This window comes from Pipistrellus kuhlii, unplaced genomic scaffold, assembly GCF_014108245.1.
Source record: "Pipistrellus kuhlii isolate mPipKuh1 unplaced genomic scaffold, mPipKuh1.p scaffold_m20_p_15, whole genome shotgun sequence".
In the NCBI taxonomy this organism is placed as follows: domain Eukaryota; kingdom Metazoa; phylum Chordata; class Mammalia; order Chiroptera; family Vespertilionidae; genus Pipistrellus; species Pipistrellus kuhlii.
The window spans coordinates 28,659,380-28,683,253 of NW_023425460.1; the positions used below are offsets into that span (position 1 = coordinate 28,659,380).

The 23,874-nt window shown below is 36.0% G+C and overlaps 1 protein-coding gene across 1 annotated transcript in view; it reads left to right on the forward strand.

Annotated features, from left to right (window-relative positions):
- Positions 1 to 23,874, forward strand: part of CC2D2B (coiled-coil and C2 domain containing 2B) — a 55,974-nt gene that overhangs the window by 15,630 nt on the left and 16,470 nt on the right. The window contains exons 14-27 of the mRNA XM_045581950.1: positions 2,010 to 2,187; positions 2,860 to 3,010; positions 4,791 to 4,938; positions 7,988 to 8,126; positions 9,613 to 9,816; positions 10,807 to 10,899; positions 11,710 to 11,801; positions 12,826 to 12,996; positions 14,761 to 14,856; position 15,028; positions 16,645 to 16,754; positions 19,042 to 19,138; positions 21,135 to 21,233; positions 23,612 to 23,794. Of these exons, the coding sequence (XP_045437906.1) occupies positions 2,010 to 2,187; positions 2,860 to 3,010; positions 4,791 to 4,938; positions 7,988 to 8,126; positions 9,613 to 9,816; positions 10,807 to 10,899; positions 11,710 to 11,801; positions 12,826 to 12,996; positions 14,761 to 14,856; position 15,028; positions 16,645 to 16,754; positions 19,042 to 19,138; positions 21,135 to 21,233; positions 23,612 to 23,794 (1,762 nt within the window). The remainder of the gene's footprint in view (positions 1 to 2,009; positions 2,188 to 2,859; positions 3,011 to 4,790; positions 4,939 to 7,987; positions 8,127 to 9,612; positions 9,817 to 10,806; positions 10,900 to 11,709; positions 11,802 to 12,825; positions 12,997 to 14,760; positions 14,857 to 15,027; positions 15,029 to 16,644; positions 16,755 to 19,041; positions 19,139 to 21,134; positions 21,234 to 23,611; positions 23,795 to 23,874) is intronic.

Sequence of the window (23,874 nt, forward strand, 5' to 3'; positions counted from 1 at the left end):
AAGCCGCTGTAAAATAAGATTATATAGTACCCTAGCGTGTTAAGGGACCCTTTGCTTTCATAAAGTGTATTCTATATCAGGAAGCCCCTCTGGGCAGTCTTATACTTTGACATAAACTTCTTTACTTCCCACTTGTGACTTCTTCCTTGAGCTATAATATTTCCGTCTGCTCCTTGGACATTTCATGCAAAAACAGGTATCACACTGATTGTCATTTCTCCCATCTGTAGATGGTTCTTATCTCCCTTAAAGAGGATAAGTCAAATTAGAGCACTGAACTAGGTCCAACTTCTCAATATTTCTGTCTCATGGGACACTTTGGACCAATTCGTCTTCGAGTATTGTAAATGTGCTTAATTTAGCACAGTGTTGTAAGACAGTGGGTTCCCAATAAATATTCATGTACAATAACTGAATGGATGGATGGTTGCATTTTAAAATGAACATAAAAAGTAGCAGACACAAAGACATAATCACTCCTGCCTTTCTGACCAGAGAAGCACAGTGGTGAAGTACTGCTTTATTTGTTCTATACCTACTTCTCAAAGGGATCTGAGGTCATTTATTATGTAATACGCGCATGCCAAAGGACCATCTAAATGAAGACAAGAGAACAGGGTCCATAAAATGGAAGATGGAAATAAAGAGGAGAAAGAGGAGGAAGGGATTTATGCTGGAAAGCCTATGCTAAAACTTAGTGGAAGTCAAGGCAAAAGGAAATGCAATATGGTGCTTTCTATCTTTTCAAAGCAAGCTATAGTGTGGTATTGCTTCATTATCCTTTTAAAATATCCAGTTGAGTAAGAATTGACTCTCTAGAAAAGAATAATATTCTGATGTCAAAGATAGAGATGAAAGGAGTACAGAAATTAAAGAAGAATTAAAGAGTTTACATGAGAAGAAAAAACAAGATTACCTCAAGATAAATATACTGACTTAATGAATTTCATCATCAGATCATGAGCTCATTATTAAAATTACGTTCAAAGGGCATCATGAAGGGAAAATTTTACTAAGATATTTCTCTAAGGATGATTGGGAAGATGGTTAGAAGAGGCTAACGGAGAATAAGCAATCTTTTGTCTCTGAACCCTCTGAGAAGGTTATGAAGAAGATGGGCTTACATGAGGGCAGGGAGATCCTGGGCTCAGAGGATGATTAGGGTGGAGAACAGAGGGGGTTTTTATATTTCAACTAAGGCTTATCTTCCAACCAGTCTTTTCCTTTCTGAAAAAGTAGCTCAAGTCTTAAACATCATTAGGTCAGTTCCCATGGCAGCTTAAATGGTTTTCAGTAAATGTTAGTTGAATGAATGAGTAAATGAATGGGTGGAAGACTCTTTTTAGGACTTTCATATCACTCAGGGGTCAATTTATTCCCTAGCAAGTGTATTCATATAAACTCCAGAGAACTAACCTCTCTGGCTTCCATCTCAAATCTTTGGGTTCAGAGAAAAAAATTCCTGGAGAAAAAGGGTATACAACCTAAAGCCTACAGGGATTTTCAAAGCCTTTACTAGAACACAGCAAGTCTCATGATTTAGAGCTGCCTCTTTGAGATTATTGAAAGCATGGTGTGTGTGTGTGGGGGGGAGGGAGGTGTTTGTGTGTGTATGTGTGTGTGCCTCTCTTAAGAGTTAGACAATATTTTTGAGTTCTTGATTTTAGCTTCCCAACCCCATTACTAAGTCCCTCAGTTTCTTCTTCTTATAAATCATCTTATGATAGGTAACTGCTATAATATCTTTAAGTTATAAATGGGGATTTACAGGACGCTGATTTTAGGTGGTTTTTTTTCTATTTTTGAGTAAATATTTTTCTTGAAAAAACATTTTACTGTATAACAGAGGCTTTTACCCACATATTGGCAAGCATTTTAAGGCTTAAAGATATCACTTGCCCTCTAAAATAATCATACTTTAACATGCTAAGTTGAGGTACATTTTGAAATGAACATTTTATATCCATTTTGCTTTTCAAGGGTCTTTTAAAGGTTTATTTAATTTTTAGGCATGAACAAAAGAGGAGAGCCAAAATTCAGAAGCTTAAATATTTTATTAAAATATTATACAATGATAAACAGGTTTCTTGCACTTCAATATCTCCTCTGCAATTTGATTTTAAAGTCATGTTTCAGAAGATTTTCAATATCCAGTTAATATATTGGCCTGAAACAATTTGCTTGGAGGTATGTCATTGTTAAAATTTTGCTATTGAAAAAAACTTAGGTTTGTAATTATGGCAGTGATGGATTGTAGTAAAAGCACAGCATACAGAATCAAAAGACCTGGGTTTAGTACCCAGTGGACATCTGTGAAACTATCTACTGGGACTTTTTTTTACCCTCCCCTATCTCTACAGCTTGTTTAATTTGCCCTTGGATTCCATGAGTTAAGGAATTTCCCTGTTTCTAAATAATTCAACCTGAGTTTCCATCACTTGTAATAAAAACAAATATAGTTTTATAAAGAGACTCCATTCCCTCACAAAATGGGAAGAATAATATCAGTTTCCCAAAATTTTCATCAGGTTTAAATGAGATAAGGAACTTTAAAAGTGCTACACAAAAGTAAGTTATTTGGGTAATTGTGTTATAAATACCTATACTTTCAGAACTGTATTTATAATCCTTTTACTAAATTTATTTTCTTTGAAACCAGTGAAAGGCATTCTACTTTTAGGGATGTACAATTATCTACTTTTCTCACAATCATGTAGATGAAATGCTATCGAACAATACTTATTTTATATTCTGGCATTTTTAAAAAAGGAATACAAATGTGTGTTCGTAAGGGTCCTTAGTTTAGTTTTAAAATTTTTGTACTTTCAATGAGCTATCAATCATTTCCTTTCTATTTAGGTTTATGAAGTAAATAAAAGGACAAACTTGCTGGCAAAACTATATATACCTTTGCCTAACAGCACAGAGCTGAAAAGCAAAACTGCTTTGGAATATGTAGAGTTTAGCTCTGATGAGCAGGTCATGCCTGAGTATGGAGAAGTAGGAAGCAGTAAGTTTATTAAAAATGCTTCCTCCCCCTATTTTCTTCATGAATTCTATATCCCAAGTGGCTCTGGGTCACTTACGTGAGTAAAGAATTCTATGCCTACAGTATTAGGTTTAAAATGTATTAAGTTCTTCTGTCAGATGTTAAACTAAAATGTTAAGAACTTTGTCTTGAATGAGATCTTTGGGAAAAGTAAAATTTGGAATGAGCACGTGGGCTTTTCCTACTTCACCTGAGATAAGAGCGCCACTCCTGAGTGGATAGACGGCTCTGACTCTGCTTCTCTGTTAATGAAACCTAAAGGTGCTCCAGGATGTGCCGGTCCATCCTTTAATTGAACAGGAAAGTGAGGAAGAAAGGAAGAGAGAAAAGGAGAGGAAGGAAAGGTTGTTTCTGTTCACACGTCAATTGATTTTAGTTTATTTGGATATTGATTTTTTTAAATTTCAACTGGGTATTTTATTGTTCTGGCAACTGCAAGATATACAGATTTCTGAAAGGTATCTTCTGTGTGAAAGCTAGCACAACTTCATCCCAGGCAATTAATTCAGACAAATATACAGAATGCAGAGAAGTCTCAAATCGCATGTAAAAGGCCCCAAACCAACAAACAATAAACCCAATGTAAGGAGTTTTCTATTTTCAAGCTCCCTTAAATGTGCTATTTATTTACTAAGTAAATAAATAGCACATTTGCTATAAAAATAATCCTATATAATAAAAGGGTAATATGCAAATTGACCCCAATGGCAGAATGACCAAAATGACCGTTGGACCAGCCACTATGAGGCACACTGACCACCTCTTGGTTCTTTTTGCTGGCAGCAGGCTCCTATCGCCTGATGGCCACCTGTGGTGGGGGTGGGACTGCCAAGTGGGTGGGATCAGCCGACCTCAGTCCCTTCCCTTGGCCATCAGGCACCAGGGAACCTGTGGTGAGTGGCAGCGGGGAGGAGGCTGGCTGCTGGCAGCTGGGGAAGATGGCCCTGATTGCAGGCCAGGCCTAGGGACCGTACCTGGACATGAATTTTGTGCGCTGGGCCTCTAGTAAAAAAATAAGTGTCAAGTATTACAAACGAAATCATCATTGTGGTTCAAACTGATTTATTTATTTTAATTTATGTTTATTAAGTATCTGAAATATTTATATTTAATTTATAATTATTAAGACAATAATTGTCTTTATATGTAACAGAAGAAAATAAGATAGAGAAGGAGGGAGGGTGTAGTGTAGTTTACGTAGAGTCCAGATGAAGCAGAAAAATAGGGTTGGGGAGACCCAGGAGAAAAGACTCAGGTGAAAAATTTAGGGAGCACTAACAACTTGGTAAAAGTTTCAAGGAGAATTGCTAAGCTCTCTGGAAATTGAGAAAAAAATGGGGGAAGGAGGCGACTCAGGAATGTAGGAAAGGGGACAAAGAGTACCTTGCCTGCCTCTATTTCTGCTGCCAGTGGTCTTTCATGTTGGAAGCCACTCCCAGAAAGAATGGTTAAAAAGCTTCTAGCCAAAGGAGAGGAAAATAGAGCTGTCCATCTCTATGTAACCTGATCAATATGTTCCTCTCTTTGTAGTCTGCTTGAAGCAATCTGCCTTAAGGTATCTTAGATGGGTGAAGAGGGGGAGCTCTTAGATTAGAGCCTGGGGTCAGCACAGAGTTTCCTATGTATTTCTGGGTTTCCACAAGTAAAACGGGGGGGGGGGGGGGGGGGGGTGGATCTACAATGTGTTCAAATTGCACACTTTTAAAAAAATTTACTTGTTTTTAATGCCCTTTATAAACAGATGTGCCTTTTCTTCTTGAGGGAAATGAAACGGAAGAACTTTGTCTTTTCACATCAGGAAAACTAAGCTATTCCCTGTCATGGGCCTTAGATGAAAATGGTATTCCTCTGACACCTATGTCACAGTCATTAAGATCTGCTTACTGCAGGTAGTAATCCTTTATGCTTGAAAAAAAATTCCACTCCTCAGCAAAGCAGTACACAAAACCTGTGTCTAGAAAAAGAAAAAATTAGCAGCAACAGGAATTGAGTTTATTTAGATGTTTATTTTTTCAAATATAAGTATATAAAATGTTAATATACTTATTAATATATAACACATTTATACATTTTATTGATAATTACCCTAATAGATAATAAGTGTTTTTATATGTAATAGTCTGTATCTCTTCCTTGCTTAGGATTATAGTCACATGGAGGCTGAGAAAGGCCAAGACTCCCAAGGATTTTATTTCCGGGCCTTTATATTTTCCAGTCCTTCTGGATTATAAAATAATAACGTATGCACTATCAATTTGCTAGAAAGAAAATCCTAGAAATTTTATGCTATGTCCTAGGAATTTCTAGAAGAATTGGAATTAATTTATAGGTCATATCCACAAATAGGATTACTTAAATAAGTACAGTAAAACTTTATAAAAATGATGATTATGCTGCCTTTTATATTATGCTGTGTTTGAGTAAAATGGTAAATATAAAGGGCCACATAGATTCCATTACTTAAAAATTAATGAGAGATGATACTAGAACTATGGCCTTTCCACTCTCCGTATTTTAAAAGACCTTGGCTGTATGACATTATGAAAAAGGCAGAACTATGGCGATAGTAAAAATGTTGAGTTTCCAGGGGTTATGAAAGAGAGGGATGAATAGGCAGAACACACAGGGTTTTTAGGGCACTGAAACTACTCTATATGATACTATAATTCTGGGTACATATAATTACATATTTGTCAAAGCCCATGGGATGTACAGCAACAGGAGTAAACCCTAATGTAAACTATGTACTTTGAGTGATAATGATGTGCCAACATAGGTTCATGTATTGCAACAAAGCCACTCTTTTTGCAGTGAATGTAGTAAATTATAACTCTGCTGCAGGATGTTGATAGTGGGGAGGCTGTGAAGTGTGAGAGGTAAGGGGCATAGAAAACTGCACTTTCTGGTCACCTTTGCTGTGAGCCTAACACTGCTCTTTAAGACGTATTTTAAAAATATAATACAAAAATTTAAAAACATCGCTATAAGTAATTCGGATTTGAAAGGAGATCAAAATTGAAATTAGAGACTTTTAAAATAATGAGAACACTATGTATAAAACCAGTGGCATATGGCCAGAGTTATAGTAAGAGTTTATAAATACTTTTTGTGGTAAAGAATGAGTTTTAGAGAAAACAACAACAATACCTAAACATTAGTAGCACTCAGCAGTTGATGTTGAGCCTGGCCTGTGAGGCTCAGTGGTTGAGTATTGACCTATGAATCTGGAGGTCACGGTTCCATTCCCAGTCAGGGCACATGCCTGGGTTGTGGGCCTTGTCCCCAGTAGAGGGCGTGCAGGAGGCAGCTGATCAGTGATTCTCTCTCATTCACTGATGTTTCTGTCTCTATCCTTCTCCCCTCTTCTCTGAAATCAATAAAAATATATTTGAAAAAACACCAGTTGATTTTGAGGAAACTGAGCTAGTGGATGTACATTATTCATCAAGAAGTTTAACAGGCTGGGGGAAAAGACTGAAAATAAGAGACAATAGAATCCGTGTATGGCTTTCTTAAAAATTGGAGCAATCTTTATCTTCTTAAAGGCAGCTATTTTCTACCTTTACTTATTGTACATATTCTTTGCTTTTTATTCTTAGAGTTAGATATTTGTTCTCCTCACTCTGAAGCTAATAAGTGGGGCAATCTTTTTATACTTTCCTTTGTTTCTTTTAGGATCTGCTGATGTATCTATATTATTTTCTTATATTAACTTTTCCATCTCTATATGCTGTTAGTCCTTTATATATAAGAAGCCTTATTTGTTTTTTAAAACAAAGAACAATCCAATCATCTGGTTAAACCTTAAAAAACACTTTTGAGCTGTTTTTCCTGTCTAACTAAGCCCTCACATGGGTGGAATACTGGTCTGCATTCAGTGCCTTCACTTTTTATTCACACATTTCTTCCCTAACTCAATCCACGGATTCCTGAAGGCTACCAGTGACCTTTTGATATGAACTGGCTTGTCCTCATCATTTTGCTTCTTTAAGTCTCTTCTCTCACGGCTTCTGTGATGCTGCACTTAGCAGTTCCAGTTACTTGGGAACTCAGGTTTACAAAAGATCGAAAGCAGTTCTGTGAAAGATTGGGACATATGACAGATTTTAACAAGGAGTAAATTGTAAGAGAGGTTTTCAAAGTCCGGGGCCTTCTCCAAAGTTAACTCAAAGTAAAACTTTACCATTGGGGCCTCTGACTTTAGAGAGGGAAATTACAGAACTCTCCTCGACAGGGGGGGGAAGTTCAAGGGCTGGTGCTGAGCCATGGTTTTAGGAACCTGGGGTAAGAAGGCAAGAGTGACTTGTGAGAATCAGAGTATAGAGCCTTTATTTTATCCAAATAAAGATACTCCTTTGGTAATATTTCCCAGTTAAGTCATATTCTATATTATGTTTCAACTGTAAAAATGTAACCTAGAGAGTCTTATGTACTATGGATCTTATTAATTTTTCTTAAGCAGACATCTTGGTTACATTTTCATACTGTGCATCTATGGAAGGAAAATACTTAATAAGTTACGACGCTCAGGGTTTACAGAATACATCCAATAAGCACCATTTATTGTTTAGCATTTACTATGTTTTAGTTACTACACAGAGTGTGGACACTTTACCCTCAAGAACTTTACTGTCACTTAAATTTAAACTTAGATCATAATCTAAGGGTTATGATCAGAAGGGTTCCCTAGATCAGAGCCTCTCAACTGAAAGGATGGGGGTAGACACTTATCAAAACTCTATGACACAAGTTAGAATATTCAAAGAAGACCCAGAAGAGATATCACATGTAAACCTTCTATCTTATCCTTAAATGAAGGGCATGGATAGGTATTATGTTTAAATACCTGAAAAGAGTATTTATAACCACATTCCCTATGCTATGGAAATACTAACAATATATTGTACGCACATTCACAAATATCTTTCTCTATGTTAGTGTGTTAAAAAATGTAGACGCAAGAGGCGATCCTGGAATTCCATGGCTCATTAATACACAGAAGCTCTTTGAATGGGCAAATGAAGTCAGAATTGACCCAAATAACCCAGAATATTCTGATTTAATGGAATTTATTATGGTAAGTTATAGCAAATATCAATTCCTGAAATATATTGCATTTTCTAAGTTCTGGATCCTTTACTTTTAAACTATTTAAAAATAGTTTGCGCCCAGCCAGCATGGTTCAGTGATTGAGAGTCCACCTATTGAATCAGGAAGCCACGATTCAATTCCCAGTCAGGGCACATGCCTGGATTGTGGGCTCCATCCCCAGTGTGGGGCCTGCAGGAGGCAGCCAATCAGTGATTTTCATCACTGATTAATGAGAATATGTTTCTATCTCTCCCTTTCCCTTACTCTCTGAAATCAATACAAGTATATTTTTAAAATAGCTTGCTGCACATTTTTTCTAGGTATTAGGAGGAATGTAAGTGTAAATCTCAGGACAGACACAGTTTACAACCAGTTTACAGTATCATAAAGGCAATAAGAAAGTCAGCCACTGAAATATTTACTACTTGAGTGAGGCCCAATGGTTGGTACTCTGCCACTAAGCAGCCCACAGCACATCTGACAGGCTGACCTTCAGACTAGCATCTATTATATGTCCACTGGAATGCCAGCTGTATTATTAGTTACTAGGTATAGAAAGATGACTTATATAGACACATTCCTTCCCTCAAAGATACCATTATATATTTACTTTCCCTACTCTTCCTTATAGCCAACTGAATTGTTCATGGAAATATGAATAGACATGCCCCCAAAATGCTTTCTTCACACCTTTATTCATGTTATTCCCTCTGCCTAGAAAGCCACTCATAAAGGCTGTCTTACCCATCCTGAAAATCTGATAAAAATTTCTTTGGTAACCTCAGTTAAATATGTGCTCTTCTTTCCTTGCCCTCTTGTGAACTTTGTTTTTCTTTTTATGAACTGTTAAGGTTCTAATTTCATTCTGCCTAATGCTGTAGTTATTCATTACTGTGTTTTATTCTTCCTTGTGGAACTGCAGCAAATAAATATTTATCTCTCTCAAGGCAACTAACACTCTTCCTTGCATGTACCCTGTACTTCCATTTGCATTTATTGCATAAAGCAATACGTAAATAAATTATTGCAATTAAGTTTTCTTAGATCAGAACCTCTCAACTGATGTGCTGAATTGATTACAGGCATACAGAAATATTGATTTTCTCTCAGATTTCACATAAAAGTGAAATCATCTGGCATTTGTCTTTGACTTATTTCACTCAGCACAGATCCTATATTCTAGTCTTTAATCCATTTGAGTTAATTTTTGTGTATGGTATCAGAAAGCAGTCTAGTTTCATTCTTTTGAATGCAGCTTTACAATTATTCTAACAAAATTTATTGAAGGGGCTTTCCTTTCTCCAGTGCTTAATTTTTTAAAAATTTAAATGTAGTTGGTATACAATATTATATTAGTTTCAGTTTACAATATAGTGATTTGACATTTTTATACATTAAAGTGTGTTTTAAAATATTTTAAATTAAAAATTAATATATATTAAGTGAAGACTTTCATTATTTATGTTTTACAGTACATGAAACATAAAGGGACGGATATTCCAAAGTATTTTCGTCTTGAACAGTTGCAAGAAGAATTAAATTTTGTTTCCGAAGAGGAAATGAAAAAGAGTAAACGTTTCCGGCTATTGCAACTTAGAAATGCAGGACAATTAGGTATTTTCCCTCTGCAGCAAATACCCCTTTATGACAGAGAGATTCCAGATTCAATCTTCCAGGTAAAGTGGTTTCTACCTTGTATGTTAATGTTTTGCTGCTTTAAATCTGTCTTAAATTTTTTTAACTGATAATCAGGAGACAGACCTCCCCCCTTTCTTTAAACATTAAAAATGTAAAGATCTCATAATTCCAGAAAGTCCTTAGCTTGACTTGTCAAACAGCCTATTTCAAAGCCGAAATCCTTTACTAGTAGGTGTATTCTAAATTTATGGAAGTACTCTATTTTGCTATCATAAAATGTATCATATATTTAAAAGAAACTTTTGGATATAAGGGGAAGAAACACTACCACAGTAAATGTATACATTGATTATAAAGCACACCTCAATCTCAGAACTTTAAAATGGGGATGTGGGGAATTAGTCTTATGCTGTGTGGGGGCGGTGTGCAGGAGCCAGCCATCACCAGCTGTCAGAGCCTAATGTGCACCTCTTTTCCAACTCCACCTTCAATGACTTCATGTTGGTTGCTTTAAATTTGTTTAATTTGGTTGCTGGGGAAATATTTACACCATAATCAGCACATGCTATAAATTGGGGCTCTCCCCCCTTGCAGATAACTGGTTGTTAGACACTTACTGGTACATCACTAGTCTTAAGATAGTGGATTTTAAGAGCTAATTCCTGTAGAAATAACCAATTATAATAACCATAGCATATTTATAGAATATTTATTAGTCATCTTCCTATTTTCATAATAGCAAATTTTTCTCAATCATTACTCTTTTTTAAAAGATGAAGGACCACATCTTAAAGTAGAAGCAAACAAAATATAAACTTATAATTTAAGTTTATATTTTAATATGATAATTAAAATTATATATTATTTTATATAATTTATATAATCTGAAAGAAATGTTTTCCTCTGTTAATGCCAGAATGTTGCCAATGTCTCCTACACATGAACTGAAATAGTTAACATTTTATTGCAGCATGTCATATCTGAACAATAACATTCAAGAAGTGAAATTAACTTAATTCTCTGTTTAGGAATATGAAAGTCAGATAGAGAAAGATATTTCCTTTACAGATGTGAATTCTATTACCGCACAAAGGATTAATTCTGTCAATTTTCTGAAAAAGGTAACAACTGCAAAATAATATTAGCAATATGTTTGCTGAAAACTGGTCTGCTGGATGTTATGGTACTTTGTGCTTCCCAGAGAGTCAGACAGACAAATCTACTTACTCATCACCTCTTTCTGATCAGTGATGGGTTTTCACACTTCCTTTTCAGAGTTAGCTACTTACCATCTGTAAACGTACACTGTTAATTTACATTGTTGATGCAAAGTTTACTTCAATGGACAGCAAACTCATTATTAGTACACATCCAAAATTTTTTTGTTTAAATATAAACATTAACAACTTTGCACTCATTTTATTTATTTATTTTTTTTATGTATAGGGCATAATGTCACAGGAAAGTCATAGTATCTTGCCACCTGTGAATAAGTCCAAGTTGCTGTTGGATGTGTTATTTGCACTCTTTTTGACCCTGAAAGTTAATTTTGTCAGAATCCTTACTTTAACTAGTAATGTGGTAGGATCACAGCAGTTCAGGGGACGAAGGGATGAAGGTGCTTAAGGTTGGGCTAGGATGGGTGTAAAAAGAGATAAGAACAGAGTTTAAGATGACATGAAAGTGTTATAGAAGGACAAAAAAAGTAGAAAAACACACACACTTGCTTTGTTGTGACATGAATATGAGAGTTAGGAGTGATTTTAATAATGGAAGCAAAAAGAACCACATTTTCACTTATCTAATCCCCTTCCCATTCATTGCTTGCACAAATTAGGGGGTGAAAAAATAGTGGCACCAATAGCATTGCAAATAATTTATCTTAAATTATAACGTATACATTTCTTAAATTCTAAATTTTTATTTTGTAGATGAGAAAGAAGGTAATGAAAAGAATTGTCAAAGTTAGCAAATTTAACTTATCAGATATTGTAGCTGATTATGAAGAAATTGTATCTGCAAGGTACATATAAAATTATTATTAAGTAAGAAATATAAAGCTTTAAGTTAATACCTTCAAAATCCTCTAATAATATCTCTACATTTTTTACTAATAAGTTATATGTCAAAAGATGCAGTTGTAAAACATGAAATGAAATATGGTGACTTAAAATATATTTGGTCATTTTAATATGGCATTCTTCATATGATATAATATGTATTTTCAATTGTATAGTATTTTAGTTTTTAATGTTCTCCTTATTGATGGTTTTTAGCTCAAGAAAGAAAAGAAATACTTACGTTTCAAACTGGTTTTGCCCTAAGATTTTCCTGTCCTGAGACTGCTAGGGAAAAGTCATTGCTGGTGGCACCACACACTAAGCTTTTAACCTACTCCTTTCAAACCTGTGATCCACAGCGGGGTCTTTGGCTGGAGCAATTCAATTCTCATTCTGTCCCACCTGTGAAACTCAGGGGCAGCAACAGACGTAGGGATGCTTCTGGGAAACCACACTGGGGCCACTTGCAGGTTCATGGTATTACCAATAAGGGGCTAATTGGTTTAGGATGCTGAAATCTATTGTGTTTTATTTTCAGTCTTTGGGGCACATGGGTGGGACCATAGAGCTATAATTTCATAGATTTGTTACCAGGGTTGACAGCATATGTAACTATTATTTCAGATTCATGTAGAAAAATTGAGTTTCTAACAACTTTTAAGAGAATGATTCTAAAAATACATATAATAAATCCTGGAAGAATATCATGTTTCATGGATTTACCTCTCCTGCCCTTGTCTCTCGTTGGGCCATGTACCCAACGGGCATGGAGCAATCATATCCCTCTTCACATGAGAGTGAACATAGCATCTCCTCTGTGCTCAAAAAATGATTTCTTCCTTGGGCTAAAACAACTGTCTCCTCTCCTCAGTGGAGAAAATATGGCTTAAAATAATGGTCTTGTTTACAATAATTAATTTTAAAAATTGATATCTTTTAAAACTAAGTTATCTTGTGTATATGTAGCTGATCGCTTTTATTCTCTAGCCAGTTGACACACGCAGTTTGTAAGCTTGTTGAACGACACAGAAAGTTAAAGCCTCAGAGGAAAGAAAGGAAAAAAGTGGCAGCACAGACTATCTGTGATGGAGATATTAAGATTCTTGTCAGAATCCTGAGGGCTTATAATATTCCCAGCAGGAAAACAACAGTTCACAGGTAAGGCCATATGCACCAATTTTTAAAGTTATAAAAGATCTGTATTAAGTGTAAATTTCCACACTGTCCAATTAATATATCTTTGCACTTCATTAATGCTCCATATACAGAGACTGAGTGAAGGTTTAAGTCTTCATTTGGATAGGCAAGCTTACTGTCATTGCCATGTGTTAAGAGATTTTAGAAGTTTGAGATGCCCAAAGTATATCTTGCCTTTTATCTCTGTTCCCTGTTGTGAAGCCACTTTGCCAACTGCACTCTTCTCTGCCACTGGCCCCTCTCAGTAATGGAATTAAAACATTGGAGAGAGTAGACTCTGCTTTAGACTTGTCATATTAGATGACTTCTGCAAAAATCATCTTACTCATCTTTTCTGCAGGCACTCGGGTTTATTTGTGTTTCTGGTGCGGAGGATATGTGGCGCCAGAATGGGTATTACAATTGAGTGATACCAAAGTAAGGCATCATGAATATTGATTACTCATGTATATTTAGTATGTCCTGAATATACAGTGTCTCTTATCTATTTAATCTGGTGTATGGTTCATATATGGCTGTTTAGTTGCCAGATATTTCAGGAATGTTAAGTATACCCCTCTATCAATATTTCACACATATATGCTCTACACCAAGCATGTCAAACTCTCGACCCACGGGCTGCATGCAGCCCACAATGAATATCTTTGTGGCCCAGCCAATATAACAGTATGTAAGGAATGTTTTAATAAAAATTTTGTAACTTAATTTTTACAATATCCTGTTACACATAATTATTAATTACAATGTTCACTAATGACTGATTACTATAATCATGTTGCATTAATTTCCACTAACACTAGCAGCAAATATTTTAGCAGCCAATTGCCACGTCATTAGTCTTGTACTGACTTGTTTGGTGTGTGCAACAGGAAATATTTCGCTTTTGGAGAACAAGAAAAATAGGTTTATTTTCATTATACTTATTAATTTGTGCAGTTATTCAGTGTCTGATAAGTTAATGTTCAAGAAAAAACATTAATTTTTATTAAAATTTTCTATTATTTTATGTTAATGATTACTCATTTATTTCAGCCCTTTGTATTCAGCATGTCTCTATCGAAATAAACCAATGTTTTTATGAAAATTGAGGCATTTGTTTTTTTGCAGTGCACATAAATTTGAACCTCATTTATTTGGCCCATGTTAGCCCTGAGTTTAACATGCTTGCTCTATACTATAATTGTTTATCTCATGTTTACCCCATCCTAGGAATTTTGCATATGAACAACAAGTATTTTGCTTACTCGCTACTAATCTACAGTTAAAAACTTTTAATGTTTTGCCTATTTTTATATTCAACCTTGTATATTTAATAGAATTGATATTCTCAAAACAAATGCACATTTCAAAGGCTGATTATAAAAACACATCATAGCATCCTCACCATTTTCTATAACCATCAGTTCATAAAAGAAAGAATGTTGCAACACCAAAAATAGGAAGGATATCATCTCACTGTACCATTTGCTTTATTTTTCTCCTTTTGCTAAGAAAAACTTCATTATAGACTGGATCCAATCCATATTTCAGCATTTAGGAGCCACTCTTTCAGAGCAGTCATTATCAGATGTTTAGCTCTAAGCACCTATGATCTGAATATCAAAGCAAACTCTGTCAAATCCATGGTAACTGGATTACTTATGTCCATAAGCATAGGCAAAAATCTGCTGCTCCCATCAAAACTAATATTAAAACTAACTAATATCTCTATTGTTTCCCTAGAAGACCCTTGGATATATCTACTTCTCTGATATCATCCATATCTTGCTTCAAACATAAAGAAACAATCAAATCAGTGGTCTCAGAGGAGATATTATATGAGTTAAGTATTTAATACTTTTATAAAGTGCAGTTCCAATGGTTTGCCCTGAATTGTTACTGGTTTCTCTATCTCTAATCTGTTGGGATTCCAGTTTACTTTCTATAACACAATGAAGGTGCTCTTTATAAATGTAATTTTTTCTCTTTCATTCCTTGTTCCCCTGCTCTCAGGGTCTATAGAATACAGTACTAGCTCCTTAGAATGCCTACAAACATTTGTAATGATGTGGCCCTTACCTACAAGTCAACCATATCCCATCTATTCCCACCCAACAGCAGTATCAAACTACTACCTGTTCTAGAAAGCCTGTATACATGCCCTTTCCTAGCCTGCAGTGGCCTCCACACAGCTCACTATTATTGGCCACATTACTGCTTAATGTTTCTAAGCTCAAACTCAAGTTGTGTTTTCTCTGTGAAGCTCCTGTCCTCACCCCCAGAAAAGTAATCATTCCCTCTTCTGAGTAACTATTATACCTGGAGTATGTATGTATGTATGTGTGTATATATATATATATATATATATATATATATATATATATATATTTATTTATTTCTCACATTTCATTGCAATTATTTATTTACCTGTTTATTTTCCCCCCAATCTTATATAATAAAAAAACCTAATATGCTAAGTGTTCAGTTATCCAGTTGGTTGTTCAACCAATCAAAGCTTAATATGCTAATGATATGCTAAGGCCACTCAACTGCTCACTATGACATGCACTGGCCAACATGGGGCATATGCTCTGACCAGTAGGTTAACTTGCTGCTGGGGTTTGGCTAATCGGGACTGAGTGATACAGGCTGGACTGGCCCTGGAGCCCTCCTGCGGTCCCTCCCTGGCTGGCCAACCTTCCACATCTCCCTTGCCCTGATCATGCACTGGTGGGTTTCCTCGGCCTGGACTGCACCCTCTTGCAATGTGGGATCCTCGGGGAATGTTGAAGAGCCGGTTTTGGCTTGACGGTGGAACAACTGGTTGCTATGATACACATTGACTACTGCTCAATGCAGAAGCTGCCCCCTGGTAGTCAGCGTGCTCCCAGAGGGGGTGCACCAATAAGCCAGAAGCTGGGCTCATGGCTGGCAAGTGTAGCAGTGGTAGCAGGAGCCTTCCTACCTCTGTGGCAGCACCAAGGACATCTGACTGATGGCTTAGGCCCGCTCCCTAAGCAGGCCTAAACTGTCAGTGGGACATCCCCCAAGGGCTCTCGGACTGCGAGAGGGCGCAGGCCAGGCTGAGGGACCCTCCCCTTCCCCCCGAATGCACGAATTTCATGCACCAGACCACTGTTAAGCTATAAAATCTATAAAACAAAGTACCATTTCTCTTTTTTTTGTTAATTCTCACCTGAAGAATTTTTTTTTCATTGATTTTTTTTTTTTAAGAGAGTGGAAGGAAAGAAGGAGGGAGGGAGGGACGAAGTGATACCATTATGGGAGAGAGACATTGATTGGTTTCCTTTCACACTCACTCTGACCGGGGATGGGGATTGAACCTGCAACCCAGAAACGTGTCCTTGACTGGGAATGGAACCTGAGACCCTCCATGTGTGGGCTGATACTCTAACCACCAAGGCATGCTGGCTATTTATCTTGGAAAAGTATCTATTATTAAATAGGACCAATAAATGGTTAGTAAGTGAATAATGGTTGTCTGAAACACTAGAATAAGTAAGTCATCCAGTTTTCAACCAGCAACCAAGTAATTTCTTAGCTTTCTATCTTTTATCAACTATATAAAATAAATTCAAAAATCTAGTCAGTGTTTATTATGTGTTTCAGGATACTGTACACCCTTTTGTGGAAGTTTCCTTTCAACACACTGTATACCAAACCAGTACTGCAAGTGGATCTCATCCATGCTGGAATGAGGAAATTAAAGTAGATTTTGTGTGAGTTGGAGTCCATTTTTCTTTAGCTCCTAAAAAAATAACAATAAAAATATTTTTGAACCATTTATTTAAAATAATGGTTGAGATAGACTTTGCTTTTTAAGCTTTTAAATAATATTTCTTACATAGATGTTAATAAATATAATGTATATATAAATATAAGTTCTCAGGAAAAATTATAAAATGAACACCTGTATATCTACCTTCCATCTTAAAAAGTAGATATTACCAATATCTTTGAAGGCTTCTTTATGGCAATTACTAATTATATCTTCCTTCTCTCCCCACAGAGGTAAAAACTATGAATTAACTATTCATGCCTTGTCTCTGATATCTGCTTACCTGATCTTTCTTACTCTTTGTATGTGAAAGGGAGTATTAATTGAAAGGGAAATAAATACATTGTACAATATTAAGTTAAGTAATTAGTATATAAAAGTATATTTTGGCTTAAAAGATTGTAAAGGTATAAAATTTGGTTGTATGTGTAGAAATATTTGTGTATTAGACATTAGAATTAGAAGAAATATACTGTATTAAATAAGTAGATTTAGGATAACTTGAAATAGTCAATAAGATAAACTTACAAGTGAATGCTGTAAAGTAGTTGCATTCTTGAAATTATAGCAGAGAAATAAACCAAGAACACAGTTAGAGGTAGACCAGAGGGTTCGGGTAAGCCAAAACCATTCAACTACCATTTTTCATTGCCTCAGATACAGGAACTCCATTCTCTTTTCCACATGACATTTTAATGAATAAAAGTCATGTACAAATGGAGTAGATAGTAATAATAAATAAATAAATAGTCATTAGCCTTGTGAGCTCTACTTTGGAGGAGAAATTGTGAAATTTGAGGAAAGTTTGAATAGAATACAAAATGCAAGGTAGTGTAGGACTTGAGTGACTTAAAGGACACACTAAGTTGACACACTCCAAAATGTCTTGAGGATGACAGTTATCTCTTCTGCTAACATCCTATATAATAAAAGGCTAATATGCAAATTGTCCCCTCCGGAGTTTGACCAACTGGGAGTTTGGCTGCTTGCTATGACGTGCGCTGACCACATGGGGTGGTGTGGAATGAAGGAAGGCCTCAGTCAGCCCTGATTGCCAGCCATGCTTAGGGACCCTACCCGTGCACAAATTTCGTGCACTGGGCCTCTAGTAGTGTAATAGATATTCATTGCCTTCCCTACCCTATCTTAGACATTACAACATGAAAGGAAACTCTTGAAGGAGTAGGATAAGGAAGTCAGTTTATCACTTAGAAATATAAAGAACATTCAACCTTAAAATTATTCTCTAAACTCAATGAACATTTTTCAGTCGTCAATGTACCTGTAGATCTCAGAAAGTTATACAAACTATTTGTGATTCCTTGAGATAATAGCTGCTTTATTAAGCAACAAGCTTCAACAAACAATGACAGTGGCAGTTGGTATAGTGAAAAGATCCTGGCCTTTGAGGCAGTTAAAATTGGGTTTAGATGAGGGCTCTGTCATTTGCTGATGACATTTGCTTGAGCAAGTTATTTACCTTCTCTGAGCTGTTAGAAGTTTGATTGAGATTTGATGTACAGGCTGGAGCTGATAGTGAAAGTTCATTGCTTGTGATATACTACATTATTCTTTCAGCTACCTCCAAAGATTTCTCCAATCAAGTAAGCCATCCACAGACAGTTTGCAAAATTAAATGCATCCCACTATCCCAGTTTCTGGTTGGAGAAAATAAATGTGGGAAAAAGAATAAGCTCTTAGCTGAGAGCAAAAGTACAGTTTAACTCTCTGTGTGAGAAGTAACAGAAACTGGTAGAATTTAAGATAGTTGGAAAATCTTTTTTTAAAAAACCTTACCTGAAGATATTTTTTTATTGAGAGAGAGAGAAAGACAGAGAGAAGAGAGAGAGAATATGAAAATCAGTTGTCTCCTGTACGTGCCCCAATTGGTGATCAAAACTGCAAACTTTTTGGTATATGGGACAATGCTCCAATTGAGCCATCCCACCAGAGCTAGTTGGAAAATCTTAATGCACCATACTTCAGATAATTTGTTTGCAATGGATGCCTTCACTAGAAAGTCTTTCTGCTTGACATTTCAACATTTTTATTCTTCACTCAGTTACCTTAAGAGATAAAAAGATAATTACAAAGCATGTACTAGCTTTAATGAAAGCACATAGTTTTTATGTTATAACAGAAAAGAACACAAGTGATTTTATAGTCCTTTATGAGTAATGCTCTTATAAAATAAATTAAGCATATAACAAAGCTTTTCTTATTTATAGATCACCAGGACATGATTATAGCTTCTCAAGTTTATCTAAAATAAAAGATAATATATATATCAACATTTTTGATGAAATGATTTTTGAAAAACATGAGGTAAAGTACAACAATTATAATTATGCTGAAATAATTCTAAGTTCTGACTGAATGAAGTGTAGTAACATATTTGTAAATTTGCTTTTAGATGCAGTATTTATTTCTAACATTTTCTAAAAAGCATTTGGAGCAGCTTGGAATAAAATCAAACATATGACAAGTCAGTTTGAAAATAACAGATCACAAACCATATAGAGAAGGAAAAGGGATAAATATAACAAGAATTTGGGAGAAGTAGATTTCTGCAATTGAACATTACATTAAAATGTTTGCTTCCTGCCAAAGCTGGTTTGGCTCAGTGGTAGAGCGTTGGTCTGTGGACTGAAAGGTCCCGGGTTCGATTCCGGTCAAGGGCATGTACCTTGGTTGTGGGCATATCCCCGGTCGGAGGCAGCTGGTCGATGTTACTCTCTCATCGACTTTTCTAGCTCTCTATCTCTCTCCCTTCCTCTGTAAAAAATCAATAAAATATATATTTTTTAAAAATGTTTGCTTCCTGGTAGACAAGGTAGAAAGATAAGCAAAAATGGGTTATTTATTTTCCACCATCTGATCAAAGAAAATATATCCTTTCTATAAAAAATGGCAAATTATTCGTAAAACCCAGTTCTGTTCAATCTGATGTTAAAAGTTATGAATGTCTTCCTCATAGATATAAGAAAGTTCCTGATACTGTGCCAAGTGCCATAGCAAGTTCTAAAATAAATATTAATTTCCTTCCTACTGATCTTGACACTAAAAGTATAAAGATTCATATCCATTACACCTTCTCTCTTGGGGCTCTGATTAAATGTTTTAACATAAATGTCTATCAAATTATGTGGCAACACTATTGGAGGAGCAATTAATTCTACATGGAAGGATTGGGATTAGGCTCAGAGAAGTTGAAGCAGATTTTGATGCAATTCCTATCAAGATGCCAATGGTGTATTTAACAAAACTAGGATTAATAGTCCAAAAATTTATATGGAACCACAAAAGACCCAGAATAGCCACAGCAATCTTGAGAAAGAAGAACAAACTTGGAGGAATCATGCTACCTGATATCAAATTACACTATAAGGCCATAGTAATCAAAACAACATGGTACTGGCATAAGAACAGATATATAGTATAGATCAATGGAATAGAATAGAGAGCCCAGAAATAAATTTATGTCTTTTTGATTATTTAATGTATGACAGCCCGGCTGGTGTGGCTCATTGGTTGAGTATTGACCTATGAACCAGGAAGTGGTGGTTTGATTCCCAGTCAGGGCTTATTCCTGGGTTTTGGGCTCAATCCCCAGTAGGGGACGTGCAGGAGACAGCCAATCAATAATTCTCTCTCACCACTGATGTTCCTATCTCTCTCTCCCTCTGCCTTCCTCTCTGAATTCAACTTCAAGTTCAAAAACAGTTCTCTAGATCAGCATTTCCCAAACTTTTGACATATGTGTACACCTTCTATAATTTTCGTAACGCTGAGTACCCTTAGTACTCATGAGAATGTAGAATTAGGCGCAGCTAAGCACGGTGCAGTGCATATCCCCACCAAACGCCGTTGCAATGCGTACCCCCATCAAACTCTTCCCGTACCCCTGGGGGTACATGTACCACACTTTGGGAAACACTGCTAAAGAGCAAGTGCATCAGAAAGTTGCAGCCTCCCATTCAGTATGAAGATGTTCACACCAATGCCAACCAGGATTGCTGCAGGTCACCACCCTCAATTTTCTTAAGTTCTTTAGTGAATTTTTAAAAAGTGTGCTGCCCTGAGCATATCTACTATAATAAGAATATTACATTAAAAATGTAAATAGCCATACCTATGTCAAAACTTCACAATAGGTCATTATTTTGTTTTAATTTTTAGAAAAATAAAAAAGTGAGAAAAATATATTTTCTATTTACCTTTTGTTTTATTTTTAAAAGAAAGAAAATGATTTTTATACTTACCTACAAGTTTGTGAATTATTTATCACATCCATAAAATCAATGATTATTTATTTTAACAGGATCACTGTTTCAGGAGCTGCAGTGGTCATTCATATGTAAGAAAGAATTGGCTTGGATCCATTGTCTTCCCTTTCTCTGCTCTTCTGCAACAATCTGAGGTAATAGCAAATGATGGTTTGCTTACTTTCTAAGTTTTTATCTCTCGCCAATAGAAACATTTGCTGATGGGGGGTTGGGGGTGGGAATCAGATTCTGTGATTGGCAGGTTGTTGGGTCAGTTAAAGGGATCTTGGGGTATTGGAGTTTGTGAAAGTTTTAACAGAAGACATCCACAAATTTATTTCTTACAACTTTAAAGTGTATATTGATTAAGACTGGGACAGCTAGCCTTAGGTCTTAAAGCAACATTTATATTTGCATATAATAGTTTTATAGGACCAGATTTACAAATGTTCTGATCAATGCTGCTGCTTTGTAAGCATGGGTTCCAGGAGCTTCAGCTCCTTAGCATTGTTTATCCTTAATGGTAAGACTTATGATTGGTAGGTGTCTCTGCTATATTCCCAGAGGACGCTGCTGTTGGATTATATAGCAAGAATATGTCTACATGACCAGCAAAATATAAAAACTCCAGCCTAGACTCTGTTTGGGGCTCTGTTACTTACAGAGCTATGCCAGATATAGAAGATTCAGAAATGATTTCTCTATCTTAGTGGAGTTCACTGTCTATAGAAGAAAACTCACATTTCAGTACACCTGATAATGCTGTGGTGCTTTGGGAGGGGCATGAGATAGATACAATAATACCTTGGGGAGTACCTTACTCTTTCTGGTTTGGAGGGGGAAGAAAGGTTGTTCAGAGTGCTTGGGATGGGTAAGAGGGGAATGAGGAGGAGAAAGAAAGATCAGGGAAGTATTTACAGAGGAGATAACTTTTGAAGTGAGTCCTAAAAATGAGTTTGTCAAGCAAACAAGGCATTTGACTCAAGGATTTATATGTGTATTAATTATGTGTGACCCTATGCCACAGAAAATCTAACAGTGGCTGATGTAATGGGCCTATTTATTTCACCCAAAAACATAAGTTTAGATGTCAGAGCAGCAGCTCAAGAATCCAAGCTGCTTTTGTGTTTCTGTTCTACTGTCCTTATCATGTGGCTTGCATTCTTTTTTTTTCTTCTTCATTATTTTTTATTTTATTTTATTTTTAAAAAATATTTTTATTGATTTTTTTATAGAGAGGAAGAGAGAGGGATAGAGAGCTAGAAACATCGATGAGAGAGAATCATCGATCAGTTGCCTCTTGCACACCCCCTACTGGGGATGTGCCTGCAACCAAGGTACATGCCCTTGACCGGAATTAAACCCGGAACTCTTAAGTCTGCAGGCCAACTCTCTATCCACTGAGCCAAACCAGTTTCGGCAATGGCTTGCATTCTTATAACTGCAAATTGTTCACTGTACCTCCAGCCTCATATATATATATTGCAGAAGGGAGTCAGGGTGAAGCACAAAGTGGCAGTGCCCATATTAGTAAAAGAGACGCTTCACCAGGAAACCCTGGCAGACTTCTTTATTTTGTTGATGTGACTTGACCACTTGTCATGTTGCCACTTAGAACTATTGGTAAGAAAGGAGAAAAGAATGGATGTTAGGGAGGAGAGTAGAAATGTCTGCATAATATACAATCACAGCATGTCATGAGGGAGCATGCTGCAAATATATGCTACAGATAAAGAGCAATAGAGATTTAAGTTATTGGAAGGAACATGGCTTCCTACACTTGTAAAACTCTGCAGATGTTTCTCTGTCTCAGGCCAGACTCCAGGATAGGGAGGTGGTTCAGAATGTGAGCTTCAAAGGTGGACAAACCTTAGTTGTGATCTTGGCTCCAATACTCATCAGTTGTGTTGTGATCTTACATAAGTGACTTAGAGAAAAGAGCTGTATTTATCTTATTGAATGATGTCATCTATATCAAACACTTCACACAGTTCCTTGCACATACTGTAGTAAGTGCTCAATAACTATTAACCATGATTATTAGTTATTATGATTGTAAATTAGCTCCTCTCTCTCTCTCTCCACACACACACACACACACACACACACACACACACACATATACAATCCTTCCTCCTGTGGACCTAAAGGTTTTTCTCTTTCTAGACCCAATGAGAAATGTAACATTGTCTTTTAGCATTTTCTCTGAGCCTGAATTAGATTTTTTTTTTTTAGAGTTTTTAACACTCTGATACAATAAACTTCCTCATTTCATCCCTGTCTTACTCCTGCCCTCTTTTCATAGTACATACTAGACTGGAAATGTCAAGAGTGCCCGTGAACAGATCCCCATGGAGCACCTGATCATCCGTGTGCACGTACAAGTACACGTACAAGGGTACAAGTACACATTAGTAGAACCAGCACATACCCATTAAAGGCTCCTGTGGAGAAGACTGAGCTAGGCTATACTATATTTGACTGGTGTTTATTTTCATCGTGCAGAATCTGTTATATTGATATATCATTTCAGATTAATGGAACATTCCAAGTAAACATTCCACCAGTTTTGCTTGGGTATACTTGGAGTAAGACTTGTACATCTCCTAAAGAAGATCATAATGGGCAGAATTTAAAAGAATGTACCTTTTTAAATATCTTTGCTACCATTGAACCTCAAATATCATATGTCACCTGTAATCCAGAACTAGACAAGGTGTGTTTTACTTTGAATTATTTTTATATATACTATTAAAGAAGTGTAAAGTATTTTAAAAACCAAAAACAATAATTTCA